This window comes from Schistocerca gregaria, chromosome 2 (genome assembly GCF_023897955.1).
Source record: "Schistocerca gregaria isolate iqSchGreg1 chromosome 2, iqSchGreg1.2, whole genome shotgun sequence".
Taxonomy (NCBI): domain Eukaryota; kingdom Metazoa; phylum Arthropoda; class Insecta; order Orthoptera; family Acrididae; genus Schistocerca; species Schistocerca gregaria.
Window position 1 is genome coordinate 351,029,841 of NC_064921.1, and position 16,157 is coordinate 351,045,997.

The window sequence follows — 16,157 nt, forward strand, 5'->3', positions numbered from 1 at the left end:
TCCTCCACCTACCTATCCCCTTCCCTGTTTCCACCCCAGCACTATGTATGCCTCCTATTCCATTTCACCAGTGCACTCACTATTCCTTTCCCCTTCTGTACTTCACTTCTCTCTCTTTTCTCCTCCACTGTTCCTCATCCCACCCACCCACGCTCAAAAGAGGAATATAATGCCCAGAGAGATGCAAAGTCTGGGCAACCTGCAAAAAAATGGAAAAAAATATGAGAGCTCCAATAAGCTGCTTTCCCTTTTGCCTACTTTAAATGAATGGTGTACTAGCAGCAACGTTTCAGAAGACTCAGAAAAACCCGTAGAATCGTTATTTGTGATTTCTGAGTCTTCAGACAGAGAGAAACCTTAAGGTTCATCAAATGTTGAATAAGAAATGTAGAATACAGATTCAGGAACCAGAGCCATCCTTAGTACTTGTGACAACAGTCGGTGCCCAGGTGAACAACAAAGGCAAAAGGTTCTTACTAAGAACATCTCTTGCAAATATTGGAAAGCAAAAGTCAAGAAGTTTTTGATGAAGATACATATCTTATGTTGTCTTTGATGCCTTCATTGCAAAGACTCAATACCACAGAAAAACTGAAAGTAAAAATGAAATTCATGTTAGTAATCACTGATGCTGAGCAAGATACCTTACAATCAGGTGGATCTCATTAATCATTTGTGCTTTCAGAAGAGATCCTAATTGAGATACATTTAATAGAAACAATAGTTGGCAAAGAGAATTTGATTTAGTCAACTTATGTCCCTAATGTCAAGTACATAATACCTAATTTTTTGAACTACATTGAATGTTTCATTTCTTAAATGTATTTACCTTCCAGTACTTGAAATACTATCACAAAATACATACTTATAAGTAATATGAGGTGAAGTAATTGCAAGTAAAATATCAAAACCGTTGATCAACATTCAGGTGTTCTCCCAAAAGTTTGAAGAGGGTGATCTCAATCTTCACACAACTTATTGTTCTGTCCTTTCATTTATTTGACCACCTGCATTTGGTAGGAGGAGAAGTGAATTTGATTGTGTGACTGAGGACTAGCTGTGCAGCCCCAGGACCGAGGGCATGTCATGGCCAGCCTGGTTAGGCGAGCCAGGTACAAAAATGAGTGGCACGGCCAGATGTGGGTAAATCCCTGTACAGGGTATCTTCACAGGAGTTGCTCGAATGGCCATTGTGCACGAGATGCATCAAAAAAGGAGGGGGTCAGATAAGCTGAAATATGGCTAAGCTTCAATTCTTAGAGAATCTACAATAATTCACACTGAAGTATTAAAACAGATTTGTATACAATGGTGATCTTCTTTAAATGAGGTGCATATAATGACAACAATATTTCAATATCTTTAAAACTAAAGAAGTTAATATTTTACAGCGGCTAAACATTTACGCAATGAACCTTTGAATTAACAAATTTTAAACACTTCATACAATTTCAACAAATAATACCTCAGACAACAGCATTGCACTATATCTATCATCTCTGAGAGCTACATATATGCAGTGCTTGATTTGTGACAGTACATGTCAGTTTGACATCCCGGTAGCTCTGACACAAGAAAAGCATTAAAATAACATTTTAAAACATCTAAATACCCCAGAAGGTCACAGTATCAGAAATCAAGCACTGCATTCCTGTATTTGATTTATTAATTGATTTATAACATCTTTTTGGTATGCAAATGTTAGTCAGAACAATGTATTCTTCACAATGTACCACAAATCTCTCATATCTTTTCATAATTAGGTACTGATTGAAAAAAATCAATTTTTGACTGTGTAATGTAATTGGATGGATAAAAAAAAAATCTTCTCACCAAGTGGCGGCAGTAGCACACACACAAAAGAAGGTTATACTTATGCAAGCTTTTGGAGTCAGCAGTCCCTTTTTCTGGCAAAGGGGTTGAAGGAGAAGGAAGAGGGATGAGGGGAAAGGACTGGAGAGGTTTAGGCAAAGGTGTGAATTTTGGAAGAGTCACCCAGAACCACGGGTCAGGGAAGATCTATCAGACAGGTTGAGAAGGAAGTCTTTCCCTTGGAAATATTTTGGCAGTCACCCAGAACTGCAGGTCAGGAGAGACCTACCAAACAAGACGAGAAGGAAGTCTTTCCTTCTAGTCCCGACCGGTAAGTCTCCCTGACCCACGGTTCTGAGTGACTTTTTCAGAATCTACTCCTTTTCCTCAACCTCTCTTCCTTACTATTCAACCCTTCTACCAGAAGAAGCAGCCACTGGCTCCAAAAGCTTGCATATGTGTGTTCTTTCTCCTGTCAACACTTGGTGAGCAAATGTTTTTTTTTTTTTTTTTTTTTTTTGGGTCTATCTAATTACATTACTATGTATTTATTGAGTGAACAATTTACTATTTTGCCAGTACTTTTATTTAAATATTAATTACAACTTATAATACAAAATCGTGCTACTTTAAGAAGTGGTCAATCGCTTGTGTTAGCTGACACCATTATTAAAAGAGAGTGCCAACATATACTTCCATCAAGCAGGCATAAATAACTGCTTAAACAATACCTAATGTTGACATGTTGTCAATTAACATAAGTACACTTGTGCAAGCATGCTGGCTTATTTATTTATGAACAAACCTTTATTTATATTTATTGTAAATGATCAGCGTGTGGCTGTTTATAACATTTCTTCATTTAAATATTGTTCTAATGTTAGCTTAGGCCAGGAAGTAATCAATATAAGTCAAATCACATCTGTAGAACTTAATAACAATGTGATTTTGGTGGGGACAGCCTTCAGCGAACGGAAAAGTAGACAGTGGTGGAGCACTTCGAGAATCAAATGGAGACCAATATTTTTTGAGTGAAGAGCTCAAGGGAGCAATATGAGACACTTTTCACTTAGATCTTGATCATGACACTTTCTGTTGAGGCCTGGTGGAAGGCATGCCTAACTTGTGGTGTTCAGTTGTGTTGGTGACAGACTCTGGGCAGTTTTATGACAATGTTTGGTTTTGTTGGGCACTCAACTGTGCGGTCATTACCGCCCACACAAAGTCCCAATTTTTCACACAACCCAATTTCTTCACTCAGTCCAATTTAGCCACTGTCACAAATGATGATGAAATGATGAGGACAACACAAACGTGCAGTCCCTGGGCAGAGAAATTCCCCAATCCGGCCAGGAATCGAACCTGGGACCCCATGATCCAGAGGTAGCAATGCCAGTCACTACACCACGAGCTGCGGACAGTCTGGGCAGTGAACAGCTGCTACAATACTCTAACTTTTGAATGGACTTTATATTTCAAAAGGTCTGAATGTCCTTCATTGTACACTCTTCATATTTTGTGTGCTTCGTAAATCATTATGGTCAATTCTGAATTATTTGGGCTGGTGCATGTTTGGGGTTCTGTGATCACAAACTGTACTCAGTTTTCCCATATCTTTGGTGACTGTTTAGTTTGGGGACTGAGCTACCATTGTCAAAATGCTCTCAATGTAACTTTACTGTATTTGATAAGGATATTTTCTGTCTATATTTTAACTGGATATACAGGACCACTTCCCATTTATTTAAGATGGTCTTCCTTGAATAAATATTATTCAACATACCTCTGTATGTTCATCTTTTTAAGAGATGGTTGGGAGACTCGGCTGTTGGATACAGGATGTTGAATTAAACACCTTTCAGTCATATAGTTCCCAAATTTGTTTTATATGGCTAGCAGTTTCAGCACCTTACTACACCAACTTTGATCAGAACCGAGGTAGAATCTTTCTACGCGTTGGTCAGGGGCCTGAAGATGGCGTGGTAAAACGTTGAAGCTGGTAGCCAAATAAAATGAGCTTGGTAACTAGACAGCTGAAAGATGTTTAATTTGACATTCATTATTCAGCATAATTCTACGTCATCTACATCAATTGCAGACGTTAAAGCAGATCACTTTTTATTAAATTATTCATTTATCTTTTTTTTACTTCTGTATATTTATTGATTTACAATTCTAGGCAATGCATACAGTATCTGACCACAGGCTCAAAGCTTCAGATTTTTATTTGCAGGGAATTCGCTATGGACATGGAAGCATTCACATGCAGCTTGACCCAGTGACATCAAGTTACTCCTTTTAAAGAGAGCTGTGCATAGCCCAACTACATATGGTAAAAGCAGCATCAGATAAAGCCACAACTGGTTTGCTCATTTGAGATTCTGTCTAGAAGAGCAACTACTCAGCAGAAAACCGTTATGTATCATCACATTCAAACTTCCTGGCAGATTAAAACTGTGTGCTGGACTGAGACTCAATCTCAGGACCTTTGCCTTTCACGGGCAAGTGCTTTACCAACTGAGCTACCCAAGCAAGACTCATGATCTGTCATCACAGCTTTACTTCCACCAGTGCCCCATCTTCTACCACCCAAATTTCACAGCAGTTCTCCTGGTAGAGCACTTGTCCACATACGGCAAAGATTCAGAGTTTGATTCTCAGTCTGGCACAAAGTTTTAATCTGCCAGGAAGTTTCATGTCAGTGCACACTCTGCTACAGAGTTAAAATTTCATTCTGGAAATATCCCCAAAGCTGTGGTTAAGCCATGTCTCCGCAATATCATTTCTTCCAGAAGTGCTAGTCCCACAGTTTCGCAGAAAAAGTAAAGCTGTGAGGATGGGTCGCAAGTCACGCTTGGGTAGCTCAGTCAATAGAGCACTTGCCCGAGAAAGGCAAAAATCTTGAGTTTGAGTCTTGGTCTGACACATTGTTTTTAATTTGCCAGGAAGTTTCATATCAGCATACACGCCAATGCAGGGTGAAAATTTCATTCTGGAACCATCACAAAGTCTTGGACTTATTATTAGATGTACCCAGTACTTTACTCAACATTTCTTCCGTCTCCACTCAATAACAAGAGTGCAAACACTTGCAGCCATTTCAATGTCCATGTTTATGTCAAGTGTTGATTGATTATAAGTCGGTCATGCGCACACAGTTATCAAATTATTTGTGAATTGTGTCAATGCTCACTATTGGGCAAGTAAAATTGGCCAGTGGAAATGTCATTGATGCGTGCCTAGCCTTACCTTATGCCAGGATCCTGCACTTTGTATTAGTAGAGGGGAGAAACAAATTCACTTTTGTTTTATGCTTTTAATAACCTCACATTTATGTGAAAGGTACAATGCAATATGTTTGTGAAGAAGTCTTGAGGAGAGGAAGTAGATTACCAAATAAAATATATAGGCTACAGATTGAAAGAGATGTATTGCTGATCATAACTTTGCAATAGACAATGTTACAAGAAAAGCAATCATCCTGATTGTGCCCATGGTAGCTAAACATTTGGTTCACACAATGTTTTATTCTGCTTCTGGATAAAATTCTGTTTGGGTTAGTCAAGATAAGGAGGACACCCTGCATATGCAGCCCCAAGATGTAAAAATAAAGAACCCAGGGTCAAGAGATATGTCAGACATGGAAAGGCAAAGGCATCTAAACAACAGAGAGACGAAAGGGGCTCATGATCAGAATAATTAGGTAGTAGTTGTGGAATGTCATAACAAAGGCAGAGGGGGAAAGTATAAGGGTTACAATTTAATATCTCATTGACATATAGGGTAACTGGAAAAATTAAAGACCAGGGGTCAATTATTGACAACAGAGATGTCATTAGCTCAGTCAAAGAAAGATGAAGGCAAGCTTAAGCCACAGCATGTTTATCTCTTGTGATTCAATAAGCAAAGAAAACACAATTCAGAATGGGAATTTGAATTTCACTTGTCCCAAGTACAAATTGTGTCTTAAGCATGGCACCTATGTCAGAACTTTGCATTTGAAGCTGGAAAATAAAAGAGAAATTGAAATCTCCATTTGTCAACACTTCAGCTTCAAATAGCATACCCCTTGTTTCTCCTCTCCTTTTTCATGGCACTTTTTCATAGTCTATTACCAGTCAGATTCCTTTTTCTACTACTTTTTTCACTTCTCTCGTCACCTCTCAACATTGTTGCCAATATTTTGTGTCTGCCTTTTTACATTAATTTCTGCCTTGAGCTTATTTGGGACTGCTTGGCTATGTTTAAGCACTTTCACATTACTGACATGCTCCTACCTCATGTACATTTTTCCTTTCACATTTGACACATTTCTCACCAAATTTTGTGTTCTGGCTAATTTCTACTCCATCTGCATATCACTCCCGATGTTTCAAAATGAAGTAATGAAACTATGGAGAAAAAAAAGAAAAAAACACACACACACACACACACACACACACACACACACACACACACACACACACACACAATATGTGCAATATCTTGATCTTTTTCTGAATGACACACCTTAATTTGTAAACAAAACATCAAATGACTACCAACCTCTCTCCGCAGTCTTTAGCTTCTGGACAAATATGTCACTTTTACTTCTCATATCCTCTTCCTGATCACTTGAAAAGTATCCTTCTGAGTGATAGCCAGCTCTTCTTGGCAAAACCAGTTTTCTTGATGGTAAAGGTGACAGTCCTATTGCTTGCAAAGCACTTTCATTGACATTTTTCTGAAAAAGAGTACTGAATCAAAATTACTAACAGTAGACACAGTTCAATTTCTAAAACCAGTCTGAATATGTAAGCCTCTGAATTATTTCAGTGGAGATAGGATTACACACATTACTGAAGAATAGTAATGACAACTCTTCAGATCTCTTCATTTCTATCGGAACTGTATGAAACATGCTGAAGATGTATTCAAAAACTACTTTTTTTTATTCAGTTTATGGGCTGAAATTAGAGAAGTTCTCAGCAAATACTGATGTCAATAAGTAACAATAAACAGGGTAGCACATACATCAATCTCTTTGACAAACTCTGGGAATCAATTCATAATGAAAGCCTTTCTTCATCGGCATTACAGAAGCATCCGATTCCACCTGTCTGCTTTGACTGATGATGTGATCAGTATGGTGGAAATGGTTACTTCCAGCATATACAAAATAGCAACAATGTCACTACATACATGCGCCAACGAATGCGAACAAAAATAAAAATGATACATTAACATCTCACTACAAAAATATAATGAAACTAATGGGACAACCACAGCATTTAGGGCAGGAAGAAACTAAATATACCACAAGAAAATAACACCACACCATCTCAAAACAAATAACATCCAAAAACAATTTAAGTTACACATCTACATCTACATCTACATCCGTACTCCGCAAGCCACCTGACGGTGTGTGGCGGAGGGTACCCTGAGTACCTCTATCGGTTCTCCCTTCTATTCCAGTCTCGTATTGTACGTGGAAAGAAGGACTGTCGGTATGCTTCTGTGTGGGCTCTAATCTCTCTGATTTTATCCTCATGGTCTCTTCGCGAGATATACGTAGGAGGGAGCAATATACTGCTTGACTCTTCGGTGAAGGTATGTTCTCGAAACTTCAACAAAAGCCCGTACCGAGCTACTGAGCGTCTCTCCTGCAGAGTCTTCCACTGGAGTTTATCTATCATCTCCGTAACGCTTTCGCAATTACTAAATGATCCTGTAACGAAGCGCGCTGCTCTCCGTTGGATCTTCTCTATCTCTTCTATCAACCCTACCTGGTGCGGATCCCACACTGCTGAGCAGTATTCAAGCATTGGGCGAACAAGCGTACTGTAACCTACTTCCTTTGTTGTCGGATTGCATTTCCTTAGGATTCTTCCAATGAATCTCAGTCTGGCATCTGCTTTACCGACGATCAACTTTATATGATCATTCCATTTTAAATCACTCCTAATGCGTACTCCCAGATAATTTATGGAATTAACTGCTTCCAGTTGCTGACCTGCTATTTTGTAGCTAAATGATAAGGGACCTATCTTTCTATGTATTCGCATCACATTACACTTCGCTACATTGAGATTCAATTGCCATTCCGTGCACCATGCGTCAATTCGCTGCAGATCCTCCTGCATTTCAGTACAATTTTCCATTGTTGCAACCTCTCGATACACCACAGCATCATCTGCAAAAAGCCTCAGTGAACTTCCGATGTCATCCACCAGGTCATTTATGTATATTGTGAATAGCAACGGTCCTATGACACTCCCCTGCGGCACACCTGAAATCACTCTTACTTCGGAAGACTTCTCTCCATTGAGAATGACGTGCTGCGTTCTGTTATCTAGGAACTCCTCAATCCAATCACACAATTGATCTGATAGTCCGTATGCTCTTACTTTGTTCATTAAACGACTATGGGGAACTGTGTCAAACGCCTTGCGGAAGTCAAGAAACACGGCATCTACCTGTGAACCCGTGTCTAAGGCCCTCTGAGTCTCGTGGACGAATAGCGCGAGCTGGGTTTCACACGATCGTCTTTTTCGAAACCCATGCTGATTCCTACAGAGTAGATTTCTAGTCTCCAGAAAAGACATTATACTCGAACATAATACGTGTTCCAAAATTCTACAACTGATCGATGTTAGAGATATAGGTCTATAGTTCTGCACATCTGTTCGACGTCCCTTCTTGAGAACGGGGATGACCTGTGCCCTTTTCCAATCCTTTGGAACGCTTCGCTCTTCTAGAGACCTACGGTACACAGGAATCAGACATTTACCTTCACCTATATAGCTCAACCACAGCCGTCAATACCAAAAAACCAACAGCCACAGCTCCAGAAAGTGGAACCAAAACAAACAACTCAAAAACCCAAATACCACTTATTCACTACTTAAAATAAAACAGTTCTGAATTCAACACAGAAAGTGTCACCATTACTATAGAACAAAACCACTTATCAACAAATGCCTCTGGCAATACCACCTAGGTTGGCTAAAACACACACACACACACACACACACACACGACAACGCCACATTTACATGTCAATGGTCCAAGCTGCTGGAATTCTTGTCAATCTCATGTTTTTGCCATAAGCGTGACATCTAACATACTCAGCAATAAGACTGAAATGTGCATAAACTGTGTGTTAGATATCATATCATCAGCCATTTGAAAACTTAGTGATACACTCTTGACCTTCACTGCCATATACATACCTAACAAAAAAGCAATTTAAAAAAAATTAGACTTCTTACCGTACAACAACACCAAAATAATCAGACCTAATAAAAACACCACACACATAAACAAAAAACCTTAATAATTCACTGAAAAACTTCCACAACCCACATTATCACACAAACTATCTAAACTTCCACAACCCACATTATCACACAAACTATCTAAACTCAAAACCACATTATCATGATGACAACGAAAACTCAAATGAACTCAATACCACACCTTAAACTCAGCACATCCACTACCAGAGGGCACAATCAAATATAACAACAAGACATCTACAAATACAACCAACTCAAAAAGTCCGTGTCATAGTGACATCACACACCAAAACATTATTATGTCACAGCTCAAAGCAAATGGGTGGAATCGGACACTTCTGTTGCCCTCTTCATCTAAACATAAATTAATGCATACCAACTTTCTTGAGAAAATTTGCAAGAAATAAAGGCCTTCAGTAATGGCACTGTACACAAGTGAATGTGGTATGATTCCTTGACAAATCACTGTACACTAAATGTATCTGACTACAAGCAAACTGTAATTCTGAAATAATTACACACAGATGTTGCTGGCAGAAAATCAACCTTCCAGGTTCTGGGCAGACATACGTAACCCCCCACCTTAGCCCCATAGCTGAAGGTGAAGGCAGTGGGTAGAATGCACCAGCACTACCTGTCACACCATGGCAGATAGCTACGTCTATCACTTATGGAGAGAGTAAAGCTGAGCACGAAAACTTATTTTGCATAAATAAAATAAAAATCTATCCTTCATTTCCCACCATCAACTGTCTCATTTTCCTTGGCTTCGCTGGAGATTCAAACAGTTCCCATAGGACTTGTACAAAGTCAAATGTTGCAGCAATGCCAGCCCTGCCATCAGCAACATACAACAACAGTTCAACACCACATATTCCAGGTAGTGAAGGCTGTCAGCACCATTTAAATCAAACATCCCTTATACTTTCTGACAAACCAAGGAGACAATAATAAAAAAGTAACACCAATACTATAAAATGTCAATAGGACCCAACTGCTTCTGAATTTGCTAAACCTCCAGTTTAAGCATTCCTGAAATAACTTGTGTTAGCTCTGTGTGTTGATCAGTACATGTGGTAAAAGTGGACTTGTTTGCTGTTTGTAGCAGTTCATGTGATCAATCATGAGAACCTGACATGGCGAATCATGAGTAAGATGCAGATAGCCAATGAGATTCTCATTTGCAATTTCCTATGATTCATAAATAAAATTAGCTAGTATTTTGTTCTATTATGATTGAATTTAACCACATTTTCAGAATTTTCAGCAAAGACTTATTAAGACATCAAAGTTGGTTATTGCAACAAGGACTGTATATCTCAGGCAGCACTACACTACACATCAGTCTATTATGGCAATCATATTTCATGCCGTGATTCACTGGTTTTGCTAACTTATGCGCAAATCATCACATTACAGCCTAATCTAGGTCTCAGGCAGTACTACAGGTCAGTCCATCAGCAAATCTAGCTTTCTTTCATTAACTTTTGTTGGCCTTGACAACTCATAACCAAACTCATAATGAAAACTTTACCAGTTACTTATTTTTTCATGCTTAGCACAATGCGTTTCAAGAATTTATTCTCATTTGCAATTGCATTTGTTAACATGAATATTTTTTATGTTTGCAGAAAACAGTTCCCATAGGACTTGTACAAAGTCAAATGTTGCAGCAATGCCAGCCCTGCCATCAGCAACGTAGAACAACAGTTCAACACCACATATTCCAGGTAGTGAAGTTGTCAGCACCATTTAAATCAAATATCCCTGTGCTTGAAAACAGGAATAAATTATATATATATATTAAAAAAAAAAGTTGTGCTAAGTATGAAAAAATAAGTTACTTGTGCAGATTTAATTATTTAAACCACAAACTCACATTCCAGCATAGTCTAGGTCTTGGGTTTTGTTACAGATTGCTGTCAGCACATCTAGTTTTCTTCCATTTACACTCATTGGCTTTGTCATCTCACAACCAAACTGCCACATTCCAACTTAACCAAGGCCTCGGGCTTCCCTAAAGGTCAACATGTCAGTACACCTAGTTTTTTCCAGTCATCAAAAAAATATGAATAGGCCCTACCTGTGAGCAATCTTAAAATTTAAGTTATTCAGACTTTCTCCATATCAAAAACAAATGTAAACAATTTGTGTCTTCTGGTGAAAGAAACCATCAGATCCAGCGATTCTCATTGGCTATTTCCAATGGCAGCAACCAACATCAACAAACTCCCAACATCAGCATGCAATAAAAGACCCACCAACACTGCCAAAATAAAGTGTGTGCCACACAGAAATCACACACTACTCTTTAACAACAGCTAACATGATAAAATTAAGTTTTTGTAACTTAATGTTATCATACCCAATAGTGATGGCACCAAAATAAAGTAACATTTAAGAAAAAAAAATTAAAGTGTATGTTCCAGGAGCTTGAGACAGCTGCAGAGAAGGAAGTGATGTAGGCCTACAGATTTTATCAGCAAGTTTAAATACTACATTGAATTCTTCAATATCCGAAGACACGGGTATAGAGGAATGTTCGATACGAGTTGCTGGCCTTGGCAAGTGACGTAGGAAACACGTGACAAATGCCATGAACAATATGGCAACTATAAAAAGATGTTATTGGCAATATTTTCAAATGGTCTAAGCTACAAATTAGTCTGTCACCAAACTATGTGTGTGTGTTCTTTGTTTAGTTATCACATTTGTTGGCTCCACCAACTCACAACCAAAGTGTCATCTTCCACCCTAGCCTAGAACTCGGGCAAAATTACAGACCAATCTCTCATCACAACTAAATGGCATTTTCTTTTCATTTTTTCCACATTTGTTGACTTTCACAACTAACAAAAAAACTGTTAATACAATGCACAAGATGATGACATGACAACAGTCATTAACATTACATCTCTGGCCAAAGCTGATGAGTCTTATCGAATGTTCTTCTTTACACCAAGACACTACACATACAGACCAACACAGAATAAGATAACGGCTGACAGGTCACATACAATGCTTGCCAATTAAAAAAAAAAAAAAAAAAAAAAAAGAATCAGAACACAAATGCCAGTCTTACAGAGAGCCTCACTAATAAAAGTAATCTATTATATGAACTCACTGTATAAGTCAGTGCAGACTACCTTATAAAAACTAAACTATCTTCTCTGCACAAGCATTCACAATGCGACATGTACCAGTCTGTCAAGAGTGATACCCTTGAAAGGTGTGCACAGGTGATTTTGTGAATTTCGAAAAGTGGGCAAGACATAATGGCAAATTAAAGCTCTGAAATGTGGTGGTAGATAAACCTGAATACCATGGTACATCTAAGTAAGAGCAGTGCTCATGGATAGGAACTATCTGCCGAACAGTTTTAAATCATTCGGAGAAGTTTATAATGAAATAATGCAGTTATGTCATCACTGCATTGACTAAATTTTAATTAACCGAAAAGAATATCAGTGCACTCCATCAAAATGAAATGATTACTAAACAATGTGATAAAAAATTACTATGTAACATTTTAATACCTTGTCTTCACCAACTGCAGACAGTGACCAGTTTCTCGTATGTCGGAAAGGAAATCTTCCTAAATTTTCTCGTAGATTCCTTGCAGATGCATTACCCTTGCTGTCTGCAAAGTGTATTGTGAATGCCATTGATTTCTGAGATTCTGAAGGAGTCTGTACATCAGCACCATTAGACTCACTAGGCTCTGCTTGCACAGAGCCTGGCAACAATTCATCACCACATATAGTTTCCATCATCCCTCCTCAGAAAATACTTGCTTCCTATTGAAATTAAACCACATTCCTAAACCTTCACATTCTCACATATTACAAAAGTACACATTTTATTTTAATATTAGATACACATCTGTTTCAGAATCCAGTATACACTAATTAAATTTTAAACACATTAATATTCAGTACTGGCTTTGAAACAATTACTCAACAGATTTGTAAAATCTTTTAGTGGAGTACAATGAGAAGTTATTGTAACATTTTACCCAAAGTATTGTTCTTAGCTATGTTGCAGCATTATACCATTGTGCAAGCTCGTTTCTAGTAAGTAGTATGAACAGTATACTAAGTATTTTCTACTTTGTTACTACACCTGTATCAGAAAAACTAAGTGATTGTTTTTATTTATGGCTAGTTGGTTACAGGATAGCTAAGACAACAACAGCCAATCAGCTGGGAGCTTGTTCACCCCTTCTCTGTTGGGTTCAAAATTGTAAAAACACTCTGCTACCTCAGGTGCTGTGTAAACCAAATCAGCATTGTATGACAGCTGTGGTCAGTAGTCCATGTATTTCAATCTGCTTTTTGTTTTTTGCTGTAATTCTCTGTGCAGCATGTTTATTGTATGCAACAGGTATATACAGCTAATACAGTAATGCTGGTTAGCTGTCAGTGAACAACAGACTGTGTAAGGAATAATGTCATCATTTAAATATGTTAGAAATCACTATCTCAAGCCACTGAAATTAAATCAAACCATCAAGAAAAAAAATCTGGAAAAACAGCACAACATTGTCACTACATCTGTTGCAGCACGGGAACATGTTTACGATAAAAACTACAAACGTTGTTGTCAGATGACCCACCATTAAACACAAAACAATGTAGTGTTAAACATAATATTGACATTTTTTAATATCGCCTATATTCAGTCATTGTACATCAATGCTGGGCGAAGTTAATAAGTAACCTGGATAGCAATTCTTTTCGTGCTTATCCTGTGAAACACGATAACCTTATAGTGTACCATAACGAACCGAGTTGCTGCTCACTCACGCGTAAGTCGTTCTACACTAAACTTCTCCCTTAAGCTCTCATACTACGAGGCAACTTTTTCCATATGAACTCTCGAGCTGACGTGCACAAGTTTGCATATGCATCAACAGAATTTAGAATAGCGTTTTCAAAAGTGTTTAGCATACAGCGTAGAACGCCAATCTGGAAAATGAACAACCATACCGCACGCACGATTCCACAAAATTATACGTGTTAATTGTATAGGAATGACATACATGTGTACAAATTTACGACGGCATTAAGATGGAATCAATTTTGGTGTTTCGTTATCATCACACCCACACAAGTTCTCAAAAGAAAACAATCAATAATAATATTTTTTTTTTAGTTAACGTCTGGCGCATTAAAGAAAATTACAGAAAACTATCAGTTTATTTGATAAACAATAACAAACACCCTTTCATTCACACCTTTTTATGCGATTCAGACGAATCAATGCGTGCCACTCCTCCATTTATTCTAAAACCCTAACGTGACAGCACTACCTCCACTCCTACACTCACAAATGTCAACATCTATTTTCCAAAGATTAAATGCTAACTGCAACTTCACTCTTGTTCACCCTTTGATTGAGTATAAGTCATTACAAAGTTTGCCAAATTTCGACATTTTCAAGCCGCGATACTCGAACGTACATCGTAGTGTATTGTCTTCGAAGTCGCTGTTTTCAACAACTGTGAATTATATTTCCGCACTTTTCATCTCTTATTAGTGTTTCACATGTGACGGAAGCTGGACAGAGAAAAAAACAGACTCTCTATAAATAACAACGTAAATTGATGAATAGAAGTTCTTTAAACAAGTTTTTTGAGTAACGAAAAGGTAGTTCCCTTGAATGAGAAAGATACAGTTATTTGAAGTTTTTTGGTACTCAAAAAACACACAGTGGATAAGGTAAACAGGCTCTATAAATTACCCTGGCCTGCACTGCTCAGTCGTGTTACTGACCCTGTTAACATATTCCGTTGAACAAATACCGCATCTGACTAATTTCGTATTGCTCTATCGAATGAACATGTAAAATTTCGCTTTAAAAATCATTTTGTTTGTAACAGCAGGCGCACTGACGTCCCCTGTCAACACAGAAAACTGGACCACTGCAAACCTATCTACACACTTATAGGGCTGATAACAATTTTCAGTCAACATGTGTCATGTATGTGAAGGTAAACCACGAAACATTCACTAAGAGGAGTGGTGTCCACAGCTATAACATGTGCAATAAGAAAACCTTAGACATTCCCAGCTGTCGACTCTCCACGACACGGAACAGCTTTCAAACAGTAGCTCTTAAAATGTTCAACTATCTAAGTACTAAAATCCGTCCTACGATTAGATGAAATTTCTAGGAAAGATGTCGCAAAATCTACCCAAAAAAAACACTGTACAGTTTAAATGAGTTGTTTGACAGTGAAACAGCAGATTGGACTCCCTAAAATATGCACTGTTATATGAACTGAAGTGAACTTGTACATGTTTAAAAGTTCTCACTCCATAAGTCATTAAGAGTTATCCTATACTTATACAACTTTGTTCTTGTACTATTACACAAACTTACGCTAATTTGTTCTAGTATTATAATGCTTTTGTAATCTTAACCTTGTAACACTGACATAGTCTATCCAGTCCGGACTGGAAAACGACGTAGCTGTGGTAATAAATGGTAATACAAATACAGCAACTCTCTTGTAGGTGTCGTCAGGCGTATTGTCTCTGACGTTTCGATAGATATTCGCAGTTCCGTTTTTGCGAAGTGTAGCTGGAGTCAGCCCATACATACATTGCTCATCATATCGTTCATGCGACGCCCAATGTTGACAAAGGGCATCGGTTTATTTTCTATTACAAACAAAAAATTTTTGAATAGATATTTTACGCGACCATTAGATGTGGCGGTCCGAAGCTAGTCTTGTGCGATATGCGTTTCATCGGCACGTCTTAACAGGAACAATAGAACACGAAGAATAACTAGTACTCCAGCAGTGACAGCACCGGCCTGCTACCGCCATGTGGGAGTGGAACTCAGCTGCTGCAGAAGAATTAGATCATTCTTCGCGTTTTACTATCACTGTTAATATATGTCGATGAAACGACTATCGCACTAGACTAGTTTGGGACCGCTCTGTCAAATAGGCATATTAAATTCCAATTAAAAATCAATTTATTTGTAACAGGAAACAAACAAACGCTTCAGTGGAAACTGGGTGTCACGAGGGTGAAGTGCTGAGTAGCATCTACC

At 38.1% G+C, this 16,157-nt stretch overlaps 1 protein-coding gene across 1 annotated transcript in view; it reads right to left on the minus strand.

Moving 5' to 3' along the window:
- Window positions 1-14,530, minus strand: part of LOC126337034 (uncharacterized) — a 105,739-nt gene extending 91,209 nt beyond the window's left edge. The window contains exons 1-3 of the mRNA XM_050001336.1: window positions 14,329-14,530; window positions 12,629-12,889; window positions 6,358-6,535 (exon numbers count right to left, since the gene is read on the minus strand). Of these exons, the coding sequence (XP_049857293.1) occupies window positions 6,358-6,535; window positions 12,629-12,865 (415 nt within the window). The 5' untranslated portion in view covers window positions 12,866-12,889; window positions 14,329-14,530. The remainder of the gene's footprint in view (window positions 1-6,357; window positions 6,536-12,628; window positions 12,890-14,328) is intronic.
- Window positions 14,531-16,157: the final 1,627 nt, after the last annotated feature.